General features: G+C 36.8%; 1 protein-coding gene across 1 annotated transcript in view; it reads left to right on the top strand.

The window, feature by feature from the left end:
• Positions 1–23504, top strand: part of UNC13C (unc-13 homolog C) — a 503951-nt gene that overhangs the window by 269668 nt on the left and 210779 nt on the right. The window contains exons 13-16 of the mRNA XM_023751588.1: positions 7843–7999; positions 17808–17876; positions 19221–19310; positions 21841–21969. Coding sequence (XP_023607356.1) covers positions 7843–7999; positions 17808–17876; positions 19221–19310; positions 21841–21969 — 445 coding nt within the window. The remainder of the gene's footprint in view (positions 1–7842; positions 8000–17807; positions 17877–19220; positions 19311–21840; positions 21970–23504) is intronic.

Genomic DNA, 23504 nt, shown 5'->3' with positions numbered 1-23504 from the left:
TCCTTCCATCTGGCAACCATCAATATGTTCTCTGTAGCTATGAGTTTGTTTCTGTTTTGTTAGTTTGTTTTGTTTTTTAGATTCCACATATAAATGCAATCATATGGTATTTGTCTTTCTCTATTTGACTTATTTCACTTAGCATAATACTCTCTAGGTCCATTCATGTTGTTGCAAATGGAGATTTTATTATTTTTAGGACTGGCTAATATTCCATTGTATATTTATACCACATCTTTTTTATTCATTCATCTATCAATGGACAGTTAGATTGCTTCCATATCTTGGATATCCTATCTAATAATAGACAAACATGGTAATTAACTGTAACTTCGCTACCCTTCCCATTGGCTAATTGGCGATATGCAAATTAACTGCCAACCAAGATGGCGGCCGGCAGCCAGGCAGCTGAAGGGAACAGGAGGCTTGCTTGCTCCAGTGACAGAGGAAGCCAACGTTCCCCGCCTGCCGCCGCCCAGCTCTGAGCTGCACTCTAAGCAACTATGTTGCAATTATAGAAGCTAAACAAACCTGCTTCAGCCAGCTTCGACCTCAGAGCTTAGAGCGGCAGTGATGGCAACAATGTTTCAATTATAGAAGCTAAACAAACCCAGATACCTGCTTTCAGCCAGCCACAGCCTCAGAGCTGGAGCTGGGCCTCAGAGCTGGAGCTGGCTCTCAGCTCCAGTGACAGCCATAGAAGGTAAATAAATCCCAGAATAAAAAAAAAAAAAGAAAAAAAGGAGAGCTTGGGAGCTTCAGTCACCCGCCAGCCTGAAAACAGCCCTCAGCCCCTTACCCAGACTGGCCAGGCACCCCAGTGGGGACCCCCACCCTGAAGGGGGTGTGACCAGCTGCAAACAGCCATCATCTCCTCACCCAGGCTGGCCAGGCACCCAAGTGGGACCCCCACCCTGATCCAGGACACCTTCAGGGCAAACCAGCCGGCCCCCGCCCGTGCACCAGGCCTCTATCCTATATAGCAGGGGTCCTCAAACTTTTTAAACAGGGGGCCATTTCACTGTCCCTCAGACCGTTGGAGGGCCAGACTATAGTTTAAAAAAAAAACTATGAACAGATTCCTGTGCACACTGCATATATCTTATTTTGAAGTAAAAAAACAAAACGGGAACAAATACAATATTTGTATTTGCATGTGGCCCGCGGGCCGTAGTTTGAGGACCCCTGCTATATAGTAAAAGGGTAATATGCAAACTGACCCTAACAGCAGAAGGACTGGGAATGACTGGTCACTATGACACACACTGACCACCAGGGGGCAGACGCTCAATGCAGGAGCTGCCCTCTGGTGGTCAGGGCGCTCTCACATGGGAGGAGTTCTGCTCAGCCACAAGCCAGGCTGATGGCTGCCAGTACAGCGGTGGTGGTGGGAGCCTCTCCTGCCTCCTCAGCAGCACTAAGGATGCCCGACTGCAGCTTAGGCCTGCTCCCCGCTGGCAAGTGGACATCCCCCGAGGCTGCCGGGCTGCCAGAGGGATGTCTGATTGCCATCTTAGGCCCAATCCCTCGGGGAGCGGGCCTAAGCCAGCAGGTGGTCATCCCCCGAGGGGTCCCAGACTGTGAGAGGGCACAGGCCGGGCTGAGGGAACCCCCACCCCTGAGTGCACAAATTTTTGTGCACCGGGCCTCTAGTTGTAAATAATGCTGTAATGTACATTGGGATGCATATATCTTTTCAAATTAGTGTTTTGGCTTTCTTCAGATAAATACCCAGAAGTGGAATTGCTGAGTCATATGGTAGTTCTGTCTTTGATTTTTAAGAAACCTCCATACTACTTTTCATAATGGCTATACAAATTTATTATCCCACCAACAGTACATAAGGATTTCCTTCCCTCGACATCCTCACCAACACTTATTTGTTGTCTATTTGATGATAGCCATTCTGACAGGTGTGAGGTGATATCTCATTGTGGTTTTGATTTCTATTTCCCTGATGATTAGATGATTTGAGTATCTTTTCATTTTCTATTGACCATCTATATGTCTTCTTTGTAGAAATGTCTATTCAGGTTCTCTGCCCATTTTTAAATCAAATTGTTTTGGGGTATTTTTGTTGTTGTTTGGTGTTAAGTTGTATTAGTTGCTTATATATGTTGGATATTAGATGTATCATTGGCAAATATCTTTTCCCATTCAGTAGGTTATCTTTTGGTTTTGTTAATGATTTTCCTTGCTGTGTAAAATTTTTTAGTTTGTTTTAGTCCAATTTGTATATATATTTTCTTTTGTTAGCCTTGCTCAAGGAGACATATCCAAAAACATATTGCTAAGAGAAATTTGACAATCTAATAACACTTAAAAAGTTTTACTATCAATGTAAATATGATGTCTTCAAAAGTTTTACTATCAATGTAAATATGATGTCTTCATTTATTATTCATTGATGATCATTAGTTGAAAATTAATTTTTATAGAAAATACACATTTTATGTTGATGTTAACATTATAATTATATGTACAATCATGTTTATAAGAATTGTATTTATTCTCTCATTCTCCTGGCATTTCTTTTCATGTCAGGCATTTTCAGTTGTCAAAAGCAAGCAAAGTGGAACTGAAAATTATATTTATGTTGATTTAGGTATCTTTTTTACCATTTGTGTTGCATGTGAGTGTTTTAGAAAATATCATGTTGATTATTTCTAATAATTTGGATAAGTTTCAGAATACTGACATTCTTCTGTCAGGTGCGAAGTATAACTTGAAGAGCAGGTTTTGACAATATTTTCCATATAATACTCTTGTATTTGAAGTATAACTTGAGTCCTAACCTATTGTTGGCCAATGAGTAACTCAACAACAGTTTATGAATAACCAACCATGTCTTTGAATTTAAACTGGGTGCCTATTGAATCAATATTTTTCGGCTTTTCAAAACCTTGCTTCAGGGGACCAGAAAACCAAACAATCAACAACAACACTCAAATAGACATGGCAAGCTTATCTCAGGAGAATTTGCTCTTAATTTTTAAAAACACAAAATTGGGGAATTCAGCTTTAAATAAGAAACATGTGTCCTATCTGTGTGGTAAAGATACTTACAAGTTTGGGAAAGAAAAGAACTGCTTAGTTCTTCTGGATTTTTCTATACACCATTTGATCAGAAAAATAAATCAAATTACAGTGTTATTATTTTGTTTTTTTTTAATATTTAACATCCTCTTATGCTTAGCCAAATCCCCAGGTAACTTCATAACCTTCCTCTTACATTAGAGATTGCTTGGTTTCTTTAGGCACACCCCCATATTTTTAAAGATGAATTTGGAGCATAAATAAATAAGAAGAAAGTGTGTATTAACTCAGAGCATCTGGTTGTACATTATTGACTTTTCCTCTTGTGTATTTCTCATCATAAGAGAGAGGCTGAATCTATTTTGCTAGTAAGTAACCTGACTGTTAATACGGAACTGCCCAGTCCTCAGGGTTCCTCTTACTTATTGTAAATGCTCTCTCATTTTACCACAGAACATTTTCTATGAGGGCACAATTTATTAGCCCTATTTGTTGCATAAAAATGTATCCTTTGTTTTGGAGCATTCATGGGAAAGAGAAAAGGGATTGCAGTTTTCCTCTTAGACAAGTGATTGATCAAGGACCTGGAGGATTTGTTTTCATATGGTAAATGCACCCATCCATCTAAAGTAAAAGCCTTTTACCAATTTATGACAGTAATAGGAGCATGCGATCTATTTTTCAAAGGAGCACACTATTCCATGTATCTCACATCATAAGGTTGGGCATAGATCCTGTTTCCACTATGAGAATTAGGGAATCCTTGATGCTTTGCATTTATTTATGCAAAAATATATTTTTAACAGTGTTCTGACAGACCAACTGTTTACCCCTGAACACATGCAGGAAATTTCATGTCAAGCATTAAGGTTTAAATTGTCCTCTGGAGGTGATCTCTGTTGAGCAAATACATATAAACTGAGTACTTAATGAGTCTTTCATTTATTGTAAAATGAAACCCAAGGTTTCTTACAAAATCTGAGATTCTATTAGGCTCCATAGTCATCCCTCTATAATACCAAATAAGAGAAAAGCATTAGGTCAATTTTTTTTTTCCTTTGGTGAGCTTAACAACCTATACTTTGGTGCTAATCATCTTACACGAATTCATATTTAAACCGGAACTGTTGGGATATAGTTTACTTTAATGCCATTAGTCTATTTTAGCTTCTTGAGCCAGGAATCTGCTTTCTAAGGAGATTGTTGTTCAATGAAGTCATTCATTCCTTTAAGAAATATTTATTGAGCACCTACCATGTGCCAGGAAGTTCTCTAGGCACTGAGGATACATTAGTGAACAAGAAGGCAAGGTCCAGTTCTTCACAGAGCCACATTTCAGAAGATGTAATGTATTTATTTGATAGACACTTTCTAAGTATCTAAGAAAGAGGACTTATACAGGGCAATGGGGATTCAATAATAAAAGATGGCTCTTGTGCCCACTGAGTTCCTAATCTAGGGGGAACAGGAAGAAGAAATTAAATAATAAAACAATATAATAGAGATATGCATGTGTGCTATAAGAACATAGGCATGGGGGCAAATTAAGGCATATATGAAGAGAGGTGTCAGAGAGAGCTCATGGGCAGCTTGCATGGCCCATTCCGACTTGCTATCCAACTTTGATCATTTCTCTAAACCCTATGCATTTTATTACTTTACTAGAGGCCCAGTGCACAAAAATGTATGCACTCGGGGGGGTGTCCCTCATCCCAGCTTCTGCCCTCTCACAGTCTGGGACCCCTCAGGGGATGTCCACCTACTGGCTTAGGCCTGCTCCCCGGGGGATCGGGCCTAAGCTGGCAGTTAGACATCCCTCTGGCAGCCCAGGAGCCCTTGGGGGATATCCACTTGCCAGCGGGGAGCAGGCCTAAGCTGCAGTTGGACATCCTTAGGACTGCTGAGGAGGCAGGAGAGGCTCCCGCCACCACCGCTGTGCTGGCAGCCATCAGCCTGGCTTGTGGCTGAGCAGACCTCCCCCTGTGGGAGCGCACTGACCACCAGAGGGCAGCTCCTGCATTGAGCATCTGCCCCCTGGTGGTCAGTGTGTGTCATAGTGACCAGTCATTCCCAATCGTTCTGCTGTTAGGGTCAATTTGCATATTACCCTTTTATTATATAGGATTTCTCCTACATAATTCAAAAACCTCTGTAATTGAGCACCAGCAATCAATAGCACCTATGAAACACTGATGCTTTTGACCAAAAGAGAAGTGATCCTTAAAAGTTCAAGCCCCTGCCCTGGCTGGTTTGGCTCAGTGGATAGAGCATCGGCCTGCGGACTGAAGGGTCCCAAGTTTGATTCTGGTCAAGGGCATGTACCTTGGTTGTGGGCACATCCCTGGTGGGGCGTGTGCAGGAGTCAGCTGATAGATGTTCCTCTCATCATTGATGTTTCTGACTCTCTATCCCTCTCACATCCTCTCTGTAAAAAAATCAATCAAATAAAATAAAAATTAAAAAAAGTTCAAGCCCCTCTTTAGCAACAAGGATAGATAAAACATTTACTCATCACTGAAATGCATGCTACTCTGAATTCTCTGGAGCAAATGCGATAAATACTGCTTTAGTATATTTCTAACATCAAGAATACAGATATTCTTTCCTTTCATATTGTATTGTTTCTCTGAAAACCCTTATAAGGATTTAAGAATCATTATTTTTTTAGTGCTGCTTTCTAATCACCCTGCTATTGTGGTCATTAAAAATAGTTGAGAGATTTTAAAATCTTTTAATCAAAGGCATTTTCATCCCTTGAAAACCACAAGATGGGTGTCATTAGGGACAGTTATCCATGAAAAGACAGGGGAGTTAGATATTTTTTTCTCCATTATGATACCGACAAAACAAAAGCAAGTGAGCTGAATCCACATGTGTTATTTGAAGTACACATGACTTCAAATATTTTCCCAGTCATAATTTGAGAATTAATGGTTGACAATATTATGGCAGTTGCTTGAGCTAAAAACATGCCTAGTAACAATCTCATTATTGCCAATTCAAGCATTGTCTTTTTGGAGTTCGTTACTTCAACTTTTCCCATGGCACTGAAATTCCATTTGCTAAATTGATTTGACACTAACTCGACTTTCTTGCAAAAATGAAGTCAAGTGATTTTAACATTATTAATTAATTGTTCTTAATCAAGTCTGTGTAGGAATTGGTAAGCATTTCTAGAAATTATAGTAGTACTGTTTGACCTATTTTATTTGAAGGTATACTTTTTGAAGGGGTGGTTTGCTGCAAGGATATACTCTGTCATTTAAATTGCTAATTGTACTTTTAATCCTGTTTTATCTCTTCCCCTTAGGATAATTTAAGTAGTATTGGAACTGCAGCTCTTAAAAGGAAATGATTTTCAAAGAGATGGTTAGAAGCAAAAAAGCAGGCCTTGGCAGTAACCACACATAAAGAAAGGGCACACCAGCTCTGAGGCAGACGCATTGCCAGAGTGAAGCCCATTACAAGCCTGGTAGCTGAACACTCAGAAAGTCAAAGATGCCTCAGGCATTGCATAATCCACAATTATGGACTGACCTCTAATTTGGGCCTAACAAATATAATTACTTAGAGTTGTAGGGGGGAGAAAGAAATGCGAAATCATAGTGCTAGAGAAATTTTAATTTCTATATTTGATATCTTTATGTAAATTTGTAGTATTTAATAGATAGTAATGAGAATTAATTTAGTGTATAGTAAAGTCAAAATATTTACCCAAAAGAAGCAATCAGTGATCATCTAATTCCAGGGTTAAATTGCACAAGTTATGTAACTCTCATGGTATATATTGTTTGTTATTCATGATCCTCAAAGATCCACGTTTAAAACTTTAACCTACTTTTATTAGCTAGCATCGTAACAAGCTCTAGGAGAGTGGCCTGGCTGAGATCTAAGAGAAGGCACCCTTTGAGGACCACCAGCCATTTCATTTGAGGTGGCACTCGGGCCATTTATGTATGTGTGTGCGCTCTGTGCTTGCACTCACTACTACAAAACCCACTGATGGAGGTGGAGCACATATTACTGTGATAGGACAGCAACATGGATCCAGATTATGTCCTGAAAATTCCCTTCCTCCATGCACAACTTATCTTTTCACTTTCATCCCTAAGCCGTGCTTTCCATGCTCAGGTCTTTTGTTATGGTTCCAATGAAACAGGTTCTCTTGAGAGGAGTAACAGAACTGAACACTTACTGCTTCTGATGTGTGTAACATATGATACTATCACTCAAGGTACAAAAGGAATGGTTTTTAAGGATAAAGCTGGCATAATCCGACCTGCCCTCACTACTCATCTGTTGGCTTAATTAAATCCTGGCTTTAGCAAAATGCTTGGGAGACCTAACTGCTTATGGAAGATAATCCGTCATGACAAAAGCTCACAAGCTGGACTCAAGGCAGATGTTACATTTACTTTTTCAATCAATGTGCAGTCTGAGGAGGGCCTCTTGCTTTACCCATGAAATGAGTGGGGGCACAGCTGCTGGGGAAAAGGAGACGCTGTGTTATTGCTTCCCCACGGTGCTAGAGTCTCTGGAAATTGCACTTTAGGTGTCTACACACAACACTCTCACAGTTGAAAGGGTTTATGCACACACCCTGTGGCAAATCATATTCTAATTAAGCCACTTCACATCTGTGAGTGAGAAATTTTTAAAGGGCCAAAATTGCTTTCTAGAGATATGGGAGTTTTGGGTCCTTTTCAGATGCAGTTGAGGAATTATTTAATTACTGGGGTTAGAAGTTATGCTGTTGTTTGAATTATGTAATTCTTGTTTAAAGGGCTCGATGTTCTTGTCTTGCAGGCACTTCTCATGTCTGTCTTCTAAATACATGTGCCCTGGCGTCCCTGCCATCATGAGCACCTTGCTGGCGAATATAAATGCTTTCTATGCTCACACGACAGTTTCAACAAATGTGCAGGTTTCTGCCTCAGATCGATTTGCCGCTACCAATTTTGGTGTAAGTATTGTTTTGTTAATTATAAAATTTCTAGTAGCTTATGGGAGTTACATATTAAAGGGGCATTGGACTCCAGATATTCTTGGAATCTCATTGCAGAAGGTATATCTTAGGGAATATCAATTACTACAATTGGGCTAAAGTTAAAAGTCCATCTGAAGCATATTCAGTGAAATAATTTTGACAGTCAGTAAGCATCTTCATTAGATGAAGTCTCCATATCTGGAATGACCTTTTCCAATGGGGGAAAACATACATTTTGTGAGAGTATTGGTATTTTGTAAGAAATTCTCCATGTATACAAATTTGGGATTCACCATTGCAGACACTTTTCCCTGGTAAATGTGAGCTTGGTTGACTTCTCTATTAGCCTTCATTTATACTTTCTGTTGGTTTCTACTGGTACTGATGGATAACAGCATAGCTTCTAAGTAAAAAAAAAAAATAATAATCCTATATAATAAAAGCATAGTATGCAAATTGTCCCCTCGACTGGAGTTCTTCTGGGAGTTTGACCAGGGGGAAGGGAGGGAGGCCCCAGCTGGCAGCCGGCAGCCAGCAGCTGCTAGGGACCCTTACCAGTGCATGAATTTCGTGCATTGAGCCTCTGGTAGATGTACAAAGAGTTTAACAGAACTACCTGTATCTAATTAAGATTGTCCACATGAAGTATTCAAATGCATCAAAAATGCATTGAAAAGTAAAAATGCAGGGATCCTGTGGAATCTCAATTATCTACTGCCCCTGTCACTGTAGCTCATTCTGAGCAATAAATTAAATTGAGCCTGGCCAATGTGGCTCAGTAGTTGAGTATTGACCCAAGCAATAAATTAAATTGAGCCCGGCCAATGTGGCTCAGTTGTTGAGTATTGACCCAAGAACCAAGAGATCCCCTGTTTAATCCTGGTCAGCAGCCAATGAATGTTTCTATCTGTCATCGATGTTTCTACCTTTCTATCCTTCTCCCCTCCCCTCTCTCAAATCAATAAAAACATATTTTCAAAAAATTGAAATTGACAAAACTGGAAATAGGATATCAATTAACTAATCTTAGTAAAATGGTAAAGATCTAAACTAAGAATTAGTGGAGGTCAAGAAGGAAGAACAAATTTCAGAGCTTTTCAGGGTATAAAATCAACCTCATTAAGTATCTGTAAGGATGTGGACAGTGAGGGAAATGGAAAAATGCCTGGAAAGATTCCCAAGGTTTTGGCCAGGGCACCTGGGTAGTCCAGTAGCTCTGTTCAATATCCCTGAGAGACAGGTATTTTTCCATGAGACTGCAGTTACATTTCCCACTGAACTTCCAAATCGGTTCACTGAATAGAATTCGTGATTGATCGTGGTGTTAGAAATCAAATTTAGGACATTATGTATCATAGAGTAGAAACAAATGAAACCAGCAAATAAAAGGGTGTAAAGCCGGGGAGGGGCGGGGGAATGTGCTGCTGTGTTTACTATTTTCTTATCTTTGTCATCTAAAAGAAAATGCATGTGAGGTGGGTAAGATGAGGTGGAATGAATCAAAGGAAAAAGTGATTGTTATTTAATGACAAGTCAAAATAAACACTAGTAGAAGAAAATTAGTAAGTCAGTTCAGTCATTTAAACCTGTTTCTCAATCTGCTCTATGTGGACAAGAATTATTTCTTTAACATGTTTCTCAAATTAAAATGAAGAAGAGGTGGTAAGCCAGTTTGTAAACATTGAAATTGCTCTATGTAATAAGATATGACGATTTCATTTCTCCTGCCCTACCTATAGTTTAGACCAAGCATGTCAAACTCGTGATCTACAGGCCACATGCAGCTCACAACAAATATTTTTGCGGCCCAGCCAATATAATGGTATGTAAGAAATGTTTTAATAAAAAATTCATAACTTGCCTTGGCTGGCTTGGCTCAGTGGATAGAGCATCGGACTATGGACTGGGGGGTCCCAAGTTCGATTCCAGTCAAGGGCACATGCCCGGGTTGTAGTCCTGACCCCCAGTGGGGGGTGTGCAGGAGGCAGCCGATTGATGGTTCTTTCTCATCATTGATGTCTCTATCTCTCTTCCCCTCTCCCTTCTTCTCTGAAGTCAATAAAAATATATTTTTTAAAAAAGAAAAAGAAAAAATCATAACTTAATTTTTACAATACCCTGTTATACATAATTATTAATATCACCCTACAACATTCGCTAAAGACTGATTACTACAATCGTGTTGCATTCATTTTCCTTACATGCCTTATACTCAGGCGCACCATTTCTCTCCACTAATACTAGCAGCGAATATTTTAGCAGCTGATGGCCATGTCATTAGTCTTGAACTGACTTGTTTGGTGTGTGCAACAGGAAATATTTCACTTTTGGAGAAAAGAAAAATAGGTTTATTTGGGTTACACTTATTAATTTGTGCAGTTATTCAGCATCTGGTAAGTTAATGTTCAAGAAAAAAATATTAATTTTTATCAAAATGTTCTATTATTTTATGCTAACAATTACTCATTTTTATTTCAGCCCTTTGTATTCAGCATGTCTCTATTGAAATAAACCTATTTCTATGAAAATTGGAGCTTTTTTTGTGGTCCACATAAACTTAAACTTTGTTTATTTGGCCTGTGTTAGTCTTAAAATTTGATATGCTTGGTCTAAACAGTACACCACCAGGTACTTTTGTTCTACAGTTTGACTCTTGCAACAGCTGGGACCAAAGAACATTCCCTAACCAGCCCAAGAAAATACGATCATGAGTAATACCAGATCATAGAGTCATTTTGTTATAAACACCTCTTTTTGGTAACACCACTGATTGTCCCAGGATTTTACCTGAAACATAAAGCATTCAGTGTTATGAAATTGTTTTGCTTTTAATATTCTGCCTGGGTACATTGTGCAGAATAAGCCAACGTTGTGGAACACGGAATCTTTAACCACTGAGAAAGAAGATGTGTTTACATGATTAATATCCAACATAAACGCTACCTGGAGGGAAATAAGTAGCATGCTTTTTCACTTCACGCTGACCCAAAGAAGAAAAACCAAATTGATTTCAGTTCTTTTCAGTGTCTCAGTGGCAATATGGTCATAACAAACTTCATTTTGTAAATCAAATGACTTATTGTAGAGGAGGTTTCAAAAGAAAATCTCAAACTACATCTGGATACATTGGTGAGATGGTATGCAAATGTAACCATATTTTTCTCTACCTATTGAAAATAAGGTTATTTGTACATATATGTAGGTAAAGTGTCTCCTACGTGCACTTTAAAGCTTGACGTTCTTATTTACCTGGCTTTTGAAGCTGATACTATCACTTGTAACCATTATATTGGACCTTCTTTATCCTTCACAAAGTGTAACTCAGACAGTTTGAGTCTTCAAAAGTTAAACCCATGGGAAAAGCTATTTTACTAATGAAGATTTAAAAACAAATACTCAAGGGAAGAAAACAATTTTTGGGTACAGGTGTTATTTGAAGTCATAGTTTAGATGAAAATATTCAAGAATAAAATGAAACAGACAGAATTTTCGGGGGTGGAGAGGATGGGCAAAGCAAATTTTGCTGAGGAAAATGATTAAAGAAATTGAACAAAAATGATAATAACATGATATTATGAAAGGCAAGGTAACTATTTTGAGAAAAGGGGAGTATATAACATTGTCAGGTGTTGCAAAAAAAGTTCAAATAATATGGGGAAAGAAATGAGCCTATTGGATTTGGCAATTAGGAGATCATTGCTTAGTGAAACAGTTGAGGTTAAAATCTAATGTCATAGTGTTCCTCAGTGAAGGACAAAGGTGAATGGTTGTGTGAACTAGGGTTCATTTATTCACTAAAATATAATGTAATCATTAAAGTCAAGTTTTTAAAGAAACGTTCATATAATTCAGCAATGCTTATGTTATAATGATAAATGAAGAAAAGGATACAAAGCTCTAAATAAGACAGAAACCTCTATTTCATCACCAACTTTTACCCTTGTTTTCACATTTTTATTATAAAACTTATTAAAAAAATAATGTAGAAAGGGAGCAAGGCTTTAGGGATGAGTAATATTTTCTGATGTCCACGAAGTAGTAGAAACACTACGTCAGGCATGGGAGACATTTGAGGAAAGGAAAGGAGAAGTAAAGATGCAAAATAAGATGAAAGAAGTTTGTATACGGTAGCCTGCCTGCTGAGCATGGCAGAGAGAATAAAAAATGGAAGTATAAGACAATGCCGTGTTTTGGGGTTGATATTAAATTGCCCACTAATATGTTTGGACTTCATCTTGAGGCAAAGGGTATACTTTGATAGAATCTTTTACTTAGATCACTCTTTAGAGGAAATATTACAGAGGGGAAAGATAAAATGAGTATGAGACAGAGAGTTCAGTTGTAGTAATAGAAACCATCCAAGCAACTTCAAATTGAAAGGGTTTTGGCACAGAGAATTAGATGCTTACAATTATCATCTGAAGGACTGGAGGAGGATCCTTCTGTAATAATTCTGAAAATATCACAGTGAAACTGATTTGCAAGAGAAGCTATGAGCTTTCCTACAATCAGAAAGATGAACCAGAAGGCTGCTTCTATTTACAATGCAACAGTCTTTATAAAACCGCAGAGCTAGTGACCTGGGCCTGAGAAGTAAATATCTCCAGGACTTAACTCAGCAGCAGAAGTAAACCAAGGAGCAGGAATGTCTGCTTTCCAAAGGTAGTAGCTCCCATGCATCTAATAGGCAGAAACTAAGATAATTGCAGAAACCTAGCTGCAAAGCAGTTTGAGAAATACAGCATTTAGTTTTCTAGTCTCAAAACTACAGGGAATCACACTGAAGGAAGGAGAAATGAGTAAACCAGTTCCTGGTATTGAACACAGAAGGACTAAATGGAAATCAGTGAGAAGGCTGATGCGCTAGCCCTGGTAAGACAAAGTAATGCCACATCTAGTAGACAATGGTTTAGAGAAAATGAAGTGATGTGGCAAAGGAGAGAATGAATGTGGAAAACATTTGGGATGAAATGATTTCTTTATGACTTGCTAAGTGATTAGTTCTAGTTTTTATGCTGCCTAAACCTTAGACTATTTCGTAAGACTCTCATTAAGAAGAATGTAAAATTGTCAATGAAAAATTTGATATACATTTAATATTTATTTCTAACAAAAATAAATCACAATGAATTAGAAGTTATTATAAGACACATTCCACAAATATTACAAATTCCAGAAAAACAACATAACATTTTTATTAATTAACTTCCTGACACATGTCTATAAAAGTTTTTTTTTACAGTTTTTGACTGCAGATGCTAGATCACTTCTTCGTATGAAAGAAAATTCTGAAATATATTATTTTTATTGATAAAAAGATAATTCACTCTTTTCTAGCACAGTTGATCAAACTTTTAAAATTGATACTTTAGAAAACTTTCTTTCACTTTCATAATTCATTGCTAATGCCACATAGCTTTTCATGACTTATCAAACTTGAGAATACATTTATTATACTTTTTTTCTTGTGTGATGTCAAATCAAAAATTGAACCCAATGAAGTTAAACAGTTAAGGAAGACTTCATTTAAGGCTATTGCAATAGGGAAGAGAGGCAAGCCGGAGCTCAACTCCCCTGAAACAAGGGCTGGAATGAGATAGAAAAAAATGTACATGAAGATATTAGGGGGAAGGATGATCAATAGAACATGTTCAGCATATTGAGTTTGTAAAAGTCTTTCTGTGGCTAGGCCATCTGTGTTTGCTAATTGACATCCATCAAAATTAGTCTCCTACCCTCCTGCCAAGACTGGGAGCTAGGGTTGCTATCTTTTTAATACTTACATTTCAAAGGGATGGCTTTCAAGTACTTGAGAAAGACATTAGCGGCTTATAAAACTGGTAAGAGGCATCATTTAAAAAGATTTACATCTCAAAAGGGTAGAGAAGAAATGTGCAATTAGACAGTTTCTAAAGAAAATACTCTAAAAATAAAAAAGGGAGGTCAGGACCTAGAGTCAAGAACAGAAGCCTGTGTGAAGCTTAGTCAAACTGAGGGAAGCTACTAAGCTCTCTTGATCAGTGAATAATAACATCTCACCGCTTTTCAAGCTTGCCTGTGAAGGGACTTCTTAAATGCTCTTTGAATTGAAGACATTTACTAATGTATTAAGATGTTTATCCTTGATAGCAACATTGTAGTGGCATTTTATAATGTTATAGAATCTCTGTTGGTATCCATATTAACTTCAAATCAATTAATTCCAACATTCATTAAATTATCAAAAATGATCAAAATAGCCTCTGTATTACTTCTATTTGAAATGTTTCTGATTTTCTTATTCAATGATTACTTCTGGTATCATCTAGAAAAAAAGTCTTCACAATTTGTCAGTCCAGGTTAGAATAATTTTTACTCCTATTCTTGCAAATGTTATAAAAACCTAAGATCAGCCAGAACCGGTTTGGCTCAGTGGATAGAGCATCGGCCTGCAGACTCAAGGGTCCCGGGTTCGATTCCGGTCAAGGGCATGTACCTTGGTTGCGGGCACATCCCCAGTAGGGAGTGTGCAGGAGGCAGCTGATCGATGTTTCTCTCTCATTGATGTTTCTGGCTCTCTATCCCTCTCCCTTCCTCTCTGTAAAAAATCAATAAAATACATTAAAAAAAAAACACAAAAAAAACACCTAAGATCAGGTGAGCCCTTGACCAGGGCTCCTCCCAAGAAAGCTGAGGCCAGTGAGTGCGCCCAAAGCTTAGGTATCTTTATCTTCAGGTGAAATCATCCCTGCCATTGGGTGAGGCACTGAGAAGAAAGGAATGGAAGAGAGAGAAGAGCCCAGGATGCTGCAGAGATTTTTACACCCCTTCCTTGTAAGGGCTTTTCCTTCCACAGTTCCAGGATCCTAAGGAGACTTACTGAGAATGCAGTTGTGCAGTAGCAATAGCTTCCCCTACTCAAAATCTCCCCGTTGCCCAAGGGCCAAAACTACTGATTTTTTGTGGCTCATGAGCTAAGATTGGATTTTAGATTTTTTAAATTGTTAAAACAATCAAAAGAAGACTATTATTTGTGGGACATAAAAATGATATGAAATTCAAATTTCAATGTCCATACACAAAATTTTATTGGAAAAAATAACCAGCCCCATTTGTTTATATATTGTCTATGGGAGCTACTATGCTACAACACAGAATTTAATAGCTGTGACAAAGGCTACAACGCTGAAAATATTTACTATCTGGATCTAGTTTTTCTTATCAACTAGTTAAATCTACACTTTTGATAACTGATAATACTTAGTATTCTTGTTATTGATTTTACCCCTACCAAGTGCCAGACATGGAGTCCTTATCCAAAGCAAAGAACTGAATAATATGGCAGTTTCTGACTCTATGGCATGCACTTTAGGGGAAACAGTCTTTAATCACCCAGTCTTTTATTCTTCAAATCACAAAGCGCAGGCAGTTGGCCTTCTCTGCTCCTGCAAGGGTAATCGCACTCAAGTTGAATAGAAATATGGAAGTTAAAATTAAATTTCAAGCTGTCCTGCTGTTTAAAGGATCTCTATAAAAATTTAATCAGCAGTGCACTTTTAATTTCACATTATCTGATATTGTTTGAGATTTTGTGACAAGCCTGGCAGTGTTCTCCACAGTTTTCTATTTATCTTGAATGTAAAATTTTCCAGCTAGTTACTGAAGACCTAGGTAGGAACCACATGTGTGATCTGTAACAGTCACGGTTTTGTTCAGCGTCGTGAAACACAAACTCAAACAAACTTAACTAAATAAGATTTTTTCTCCATGTAACCTAAAGACAGAGTAATAGAAACCCAGGGCTACTGTAGCTGCTCAGAATTGTAATTTTTTGAAAGGGTGGGCAGACATGGCAAGGGTGAGGTGTGGGGACTCCTAGCTTCTTGCTCCAACAATATTGTTACCATTTATTTAGCTTTTCATCTTATAGCCACAGGATGACTGCTTTACCTTCTAGGATCTAGTCTACATTTAAGGTGGGGAAAAGGAGGAAAACACAAAGAGCAAATGGGAAAAACAAAAACAAAAAACTAACAAAGACTTACGTGGCAAACGGTAATACAGCAAACACTGCCTGCCATGCACTCTTTTGAATCTTTCCAAATAGGAATTCATTGATAATAGGCTGAGTTCACCCTCTGACCTAAACCAGGCTACATGGCCATTCCTAGAGGCAAAGAGGCCTGGGAAAGTGGGCATCTTGTAATGGACACATTTGACTCATGCGATTCCATTAGTAAGGAAGAGTGGAAGGATGGATATAGAGCAGACAACCAGGATGGTTGGTCCCAGTGTATATAGCAGGGCCAGTGATTTGGGCCAGAGCATGGTTGACTAGGGTCACGCCAGCTGTCTTGATGATTGTACCAATCACAGAGGACAGTTGAAGAGGTCAGAGATATGACATCAACACATTTTCTTTTATAATCATTGAATAACTAACTTTGCTATGGACTAAACTGATTATTATAATAGCTCTTTTATTTTTTTTAAATTTTGATTGAGAGCCACTGATCCACATGTACTAGTATGGGAAGAATAAAAGGTTAATAAAGGACAGTATAAGCCAGGCCCTCTCCTGGGAAGGTACGATGGAAATGGAAAAGAAAAGTTTTATACCGTCAGCTCAACAGTATTTTTCAGTTGTTTTATAGGAGAGTCTTATCCACTGAACAAGTGGCAAACTTCTGAAAAGCAAGGTTCATTTATTAGATTGCTTTATTGCATAAGGGTTAACACAGAAGCAATATTCAAACTGTGTTCACGAATGTGTAAACCTGATAAATTTTCACTTTATTCAGAAAATTGAAATTTCAACTTAGGAACAATTCATCAACTCAATATTCAGCTCACTTCATCAAGATCAGTAATTTCAAGGGAATAAGAGTTCTATACCCCATAAATCCACCTTGTATGTGAAAACACTAAAAAAAGTTTCACTTTTGCCAGTATCTTCAAAATGTGCTTTAGTATATACAGAATATTAATGTAGGCAGAGACATTTACTATAATTTACTCCTACCCCCATATATTTTTTATTGTAATTTTTGGTTAGAAATTTGAGACTCAGAATGGTGGGACTATCTACCTATAAAGTTCATGCATGAGACTGATATTTTTACTCAATGTTTTTCATCCACACAACTTTATCCTTATGTTTATTAGCAAAACTTCTTATTCTTATCATCTTCAAATCCCTATGAAGAGGTCGGTCCAATACCAACACAGAATCAAGGGGAAGCATTAGTGTTTTGTTGTTGTTGCCCGATATTTTATATTTTTTTTAGCCTAAAACATAAACATAAGTTAAAAGCAATAGATCCTTTCAGATTGTGAAGTCTGTACATGTTACCAAAAGGAAAATGCTTTTTGAAATTGTTTTTGAAAAAACAGCAGCTGTTCCCACTTCCATAGGTGGGAGAAGTATAAAAAAAAACACACACTACAATTTATTTCTGGGGAGGTGGGCTGGTGTGTGTGGGTAGAGAGATGGGTTATATTTTCTCTTCCTGACTCATATTGTCATGAATCAGTACTGTGGCAATTCAGTTGCCTGCTCTCTTTCTACAGTACATAATTCTCTGGATACTTTCTCATTCATCACAGAGAGCCAGTGTGACTTATTGAAAGAATGTGAATTTGGTGTCAAAGAGACCTTATTTTGAGACACTGCTATGTCACATACCAGCTCTATAATCTTGGACAAGTCATTGATATTTTTGAACCTTGATTTCTATGAAATGGGGACAATAACTGATAGTGACCATTTATTTCCATTCTCCTATTTTGTGTTTTCTTTGGACAGAGGGAAAGATTCATAAAACTACTAGACCAGTTGCACAACTCTTTAAGGATTGACCTGTCAAAGTATAGGGTATGTACAAAATGATTTGACTAAAAGTAAAATATTGTGCTTGGCTCAGATGATTTCTTGTCATACTGTAAAAAGCTATTCATTATGTAAGGGAAAAGCAAAAAATCCTGATTATGGGATCTCATTTCCTGTCACATTAGAAGGGTCTGCTAAATAAGCAAGCCTTTGTCCCTTGGTCATGTACCTAGCCTCACATAAGCCTACAGCAATACTGTGTGTGTAGCTTAATTTTATGATTCTTTCAATAACCATCAGATTGAGTGGCCGTCAGCTAATTTATGGAGTGGATATATGGCCCAGTCCTCATCTTGAAAACTCATTCCTTGTTTCTGAGCTATCCTGCTAATATTTCCCTAGCTTTTGAGATACTTGCTGCTTAAGGCATTCCTTCTGGATCAGTACAATGTGATCTTTAAGCTGTGCAGAGTTCATTGTCAACAATTCTATACTGCCTCTCCAGGTGAAACACACACACAAATATATATATATATGAATATAAATACATATAGTTTTAGTTACAAAAAATAATTATAATTGTTATTCACATAAAAACTATAGTAATAATGATTGCATTCTTTATTTAGCAGTTTACCCTAAACATCTTTTTATATCTGCACACATGTATTTCTCTTGTATTCAACTTTCAGTCTCTTATTGATGGACATCTTAATTGCATATTTCTAGAAATTATAATACCAAATTTCGTCAAACTCACCCTTTATATTGGAACTGGGGGCAACAGTATGAGAAGAGAACTGCCATGCCAGGCAATGAAAAGATATTTGAGGGTAAACAGGGACTTGAGTTCACTTACTCACCATCGTTTAGACACCCCAACTCTGCTCCAGTTCACTAATAGCTAGAAGTTACCTATGATTTTTCCAGAGAGCCATTTAAGAAGCTAATCTGAAAACATCTCCATTTTTGTTGACATATCTCACCAAATCTCACTGATAGAAACTTTTTGTTAAAATCCACAGTACTTTAAGGAGAGACTTTGCAGTACAGTCTTATTTTTTTAATAAAGTTTCTTTGGGATTAAAAATCAATGTAGCACATGTAAATATTCCCAAAGTATTTTTGAAAAAATTACCTATATTGAGAAAATTATAAATATTTTCAAATATATGCCATCTTCCTCTCTTTTAGTAGCAACACTATTAAATAACAAGGAATAATATTGCATTCATAATATCATTTTGTTTATTTTATTGCATTATGGGAATAAATAAAAAGATATAGCTTCCTAAGACTAAGGAGAGTATATTTCCAAATTGTTTACTTTCTGTGATGTTTCACATTAATGCTGATAATTTACCCATTTTCTGTTTCCTAATTGACCAGGAAAACTTCCCTGCTGGCAATGCTGAAAGACTGCAAGACCTGAAATCAACTGTGGACTTGCTAACAAGTATCACCTTTTTTAGACTGAAGGTACCTTATTTTATTTCTGTCACTGACTTAGTGAGATATAACACATTTATTCTCTGGTTAAAGTCTGGTTTTACCTTTCATTTTGATAGAAATATAGTTTATATACAATGTTATAATAGTTTCTGGTGTACAACATAGTGGTTCGATATTTATATACATTATGAAGTGATCACCATGATAAGTCTAATTTCCTTCTGTCACCATAGAGTCACTACAGCATTATTGATTATATTCTCTATGCTGTTCATTACTTCCCTGTGACTTATTTATTTTATAATTGGACATTGGTACTCCTAATCCCCTTTACCCATTTTACCCATTTCCCCACCGCATCCCTCTGGCAACCACTAGTTGGTTCTCTATCTATGAGTCTGCTCCTGTTTTGTTTTAGTTGATCATTTGTTTTTTTTTTTTAGATTTCACACATAAGTGAAATCATATGGTATTTGTCTTTCTCTGTCTTATTTCGCTTAGCATAATACCCTCCAGTTTCATCTATGTTGTTGAAAATTGCAAGATATTATTCTTTTTATGGCTAATATTGCAGTGCACACGTGTGTGCGCATGTGTGTGTGTGTGTGTGTGTGTGACATCGTCTTTATCCATTCAGCTATCTGTGGACACATAGGTTGCTTCAATATTTTGGATATTGTAAATAGTCCAATATAATAAAAGGGTAATATGCAAAACAACAGAACAACCAGTCAGGCTAAAACCTTGGGATCTGACTCCTCTCTTTCTCTCGCATCAATCATATAATGACAGCAAATCCTGCTGTTCATTTCAAAATTAACCCAAATAGGATTTTTTATAACAGCCAGCTTTTAGCTTACCACTATAGTCCAAGCACTGTCTTCTCTTAACTGGATTGCAGCACTATTCACATCACTGGTCTTTTCTCTTATTCTATAGCCCACCTTAAGACAGCATAAGGGAACCTTTTAAAGGATAAGGTCAATTTGCTCTTCTACTCAAAGAGTCCAATTTCTTTCCAAATGATCAAAGTTAAGGTTCTTACAATAGCATGTATATAGTTTTTCTCCAGTTCCATCCTCTTATTTCTCTGAGTTCATATACTATTGCTCTCCTCTGTATTTATTCTACTCCATTGAGATACCTCTTATCGTCTCTTCTCTATTTTTTCTTCTCAACATACATCATCATCTATATATATAATAGACTAAAATGCTAAGTGTCCATCCGGGTAATGAACTCATATAGCAACGCCTGGCTTCCTCTCCCTAGCTACTAGCCTCCTTGCAGTTTCTTCAGCCCAGGAACATGACTTGCTTTATAGCCAGGTGGAAACATTTCACACTTTAACCAAATGTCTGTGAAGTGTTTTCCTGTGCCTCATCTTACTTGATCCTCACAGAAGTCCTGGAATAGGTAGATAAGAGACTCAACAGGATCCTATTTTCTTCTCATTAGCCAGAAAATGGAGATTTAAAAAGCTTAAAACTTGATCCAACTGAAAAGAAGTAAGAAATGGTGGAACTTGAAAATAGCTTCAAGTTTTCTCACTGTGCAGAATATAGTCAAACACTCCTACAGTTAAATATTTTGCCCTTTGTTCTCCCTGGGTGATCTACAATAATAATCTGCTTTGTGTTGATATTTACTGCTGTGTTGCTGACAATTACCTGAAAGAGAAGTTGAGGTGCTTCACTGGGCTGGAAAAAGTTTAGCTAAATCAGAAAGCAGGTCTAATTAAGCAAGTTTATTCTATGTTTTTAAAAGGCTAAGTTGACTCTCACATGCATGATACATATAAAGCTCTCGCTGGCGCCAATTGCATGTTTGCATTTCAATCTGTCATTGTTGATCGTGAATTTGGTTGACACTTCTATTATAGAGAAAGGGTGAAGAGCAATATTAAAATTTTTTTCTAATTAATTTTCTTTCAAATGCACGAATTCATGCACCAGACCACTAGTGTAATATATTTTACTGATTTTTTATCTACTAAAATCTCCATAATGAAAGAGATTTTTAAAAAATATTTTTAATTGATTTCAGAGAGGAAGGGAGAGAGATAGAAATATCAATGATGAGAAAGAATCATTGATTGGCTGCCTCCTGCACACCCCCTACTGGGGGGGATTGAGCCTGCAACCCGGGCATGTTCCCTTGGCTGGAATCGAACCTGGGACTCTGTAGTCTGCAGGCCGATGCTCTATCCACTGAGTCAAACCAGTTAGGGCTGAAAGGAATTTTTCTTTCTATAACCATTATCTGGCATATGATAGGTGATAAATATTTGTCAAATGATTGAAATAAATAAATAAATAAATAAATAATGTGATTGGTCACATTTAGTGTTTCTATTTGAATATTTACAACTATGTACATTTTCAATGAGTTGTCACATTAGATAAAGTGGATATTTACTCATTTATAACATTTCTATGACCACATTTTTCCTGAACATAGAAAAATCAACTGAAAGCCTTTATTGAAATGGTTTGAGTTGTTTATACTAGATTGCAATGTTCCATTTTTCAATTTAATAAAACAATCTCTCTGTCAGGTTCTGGAGCTGCAAAACCCCCCAAAGGCCAGCATGGTGGTAAAGGACTGTGTCAGAGCTTGCCTGGATTCTACGTACAAGTACATTTTTGATAATTGCCACGAACTCTATTCCCAGCTAATAGACCCGGTAAGAAGAGATGTGTGTCTTTCTGTTTTAATGTCTGTTTCCATAAGTTCAGAATGACAATACATGGGAAAGTATGTTCATTTAATTTCACTTACCTAGAGGTTTTAAGAATTTTCATATATTTTTCTTTACATTTGAACATCACTTTTTATATACATGAAATAATTCACTTCTTACAATAACTTTATGTAGTAAAGGTGGATTTATTCAAGTTTTCAGGTGAGAAGTCAGTTTTAGAAGAATTAAGTGATTTCCTCAGGGTCACACAGTGGGCAATTGGCAGATTTGGGACTAGATTTAGAATTCTAACTCCTCCTCTTATGTTTTTCCCTTAGTTCATACTGCCTCCCTTATTATGTTTTCTCATAAAAATCATAGATGGAGAAATTTTTATAGAATTCAATGGTAAAATTGTCAGACATATTTTGTAAATTTATTATTAAGAAATATTTTATAAATATAAAAGGAAATACAAAGAGTAAGTCAAACATGCATATATTTACCACTTAGATAACCACATGTGAATATTTAGCAATATTCACTCTGCTTTTTATTATTTAAAGGTATTAAATGTTACACAAGAAATGGCAATTCACTTTGCAGTTCTTCCAAATTTCATTCCCCTCTCTTCCTCATCCTTAAGAGATGAACACTATTTTAATATTGGTCTTTGAACATCTTTCCATATATGCTCAATAAACACTTCAGATTTATTTTCTGTGAATCACCTATTAATCTTTTGCTGTTTTTTCTTTTGACTAGCTTATATTTTACTTATTAACTTGTAGAAAATTTTAAAACATTATAAATATTGTTTGTTGATTATGATATTTCATATATTATTTCCTTCTTTAGATGTGATATCTTTTGGTTGCTTTGAAGTTTTCTAACACATGCTATGATTTATACATTGCTATTGCTCTAAAAAACTAGTGTTAGAGGGTGGCTTTTTAACATATATCTATTGCCTACTTCCCCAAAGAATGCAGTTTTTCCACTAGGTATAAAAGTTGCACAATTATATGTGAACTTCCTGGTTAATTGAGTGGGGCAGATCTAGAAAGCATATGTTGTATGAAGGTGAGTGATAGGCTTTTTATGGTGTATCTATAAAAAGATCCTTCAGTCTTTCTGGGGTCATTGATTCCTTAGCCTAATAGGAGAGAAAAATAAAGCTGATGTTAGTCAGTGTATAAACAAAACAATATATAACCACATAATTGCTTATAACTTTAGTTTGTCATTCATGCTAGATGAGATCTAGTTTAGAAACTTGGTTCTCTGAGATTTCTAGGGATTAAATTGTCTTTCACTTATATGCTCCCATTAGGTGGCTTTCTAGTGGATTTCCTTCGTCTGTTTTCTACGTTCCATCTTCCATTGGAGGATTTTTCAATTGTTCTTTTACATTTTCACATCATTATCTTTATTTCACCTAAAATAAACAACTGAAACTTTTATTATACCTTATAAGTTACCCACATATAACTTAATAATCAACCTTACCAGACCTTACTAATTCTAATTTCTTACTC

Source organism: Myotis lucifugus, unplaced genomic scaffold, assembly GCF_000147115.1.
Source record: "Myotis lucifugus unplaced genomic scaffold, Myoluc2.0 scaffold_23, whole genome shotgun sequence".
Lineage (NCBI taxonomy): Eukaryota > Metazoa > Chordata > Mammalia > Chiroptera > Vespertilionidae > Myotis > Myotis lucifugus.
This window is presented reverse-complemented; position numbering and strand designations above follow the sequence as displayed.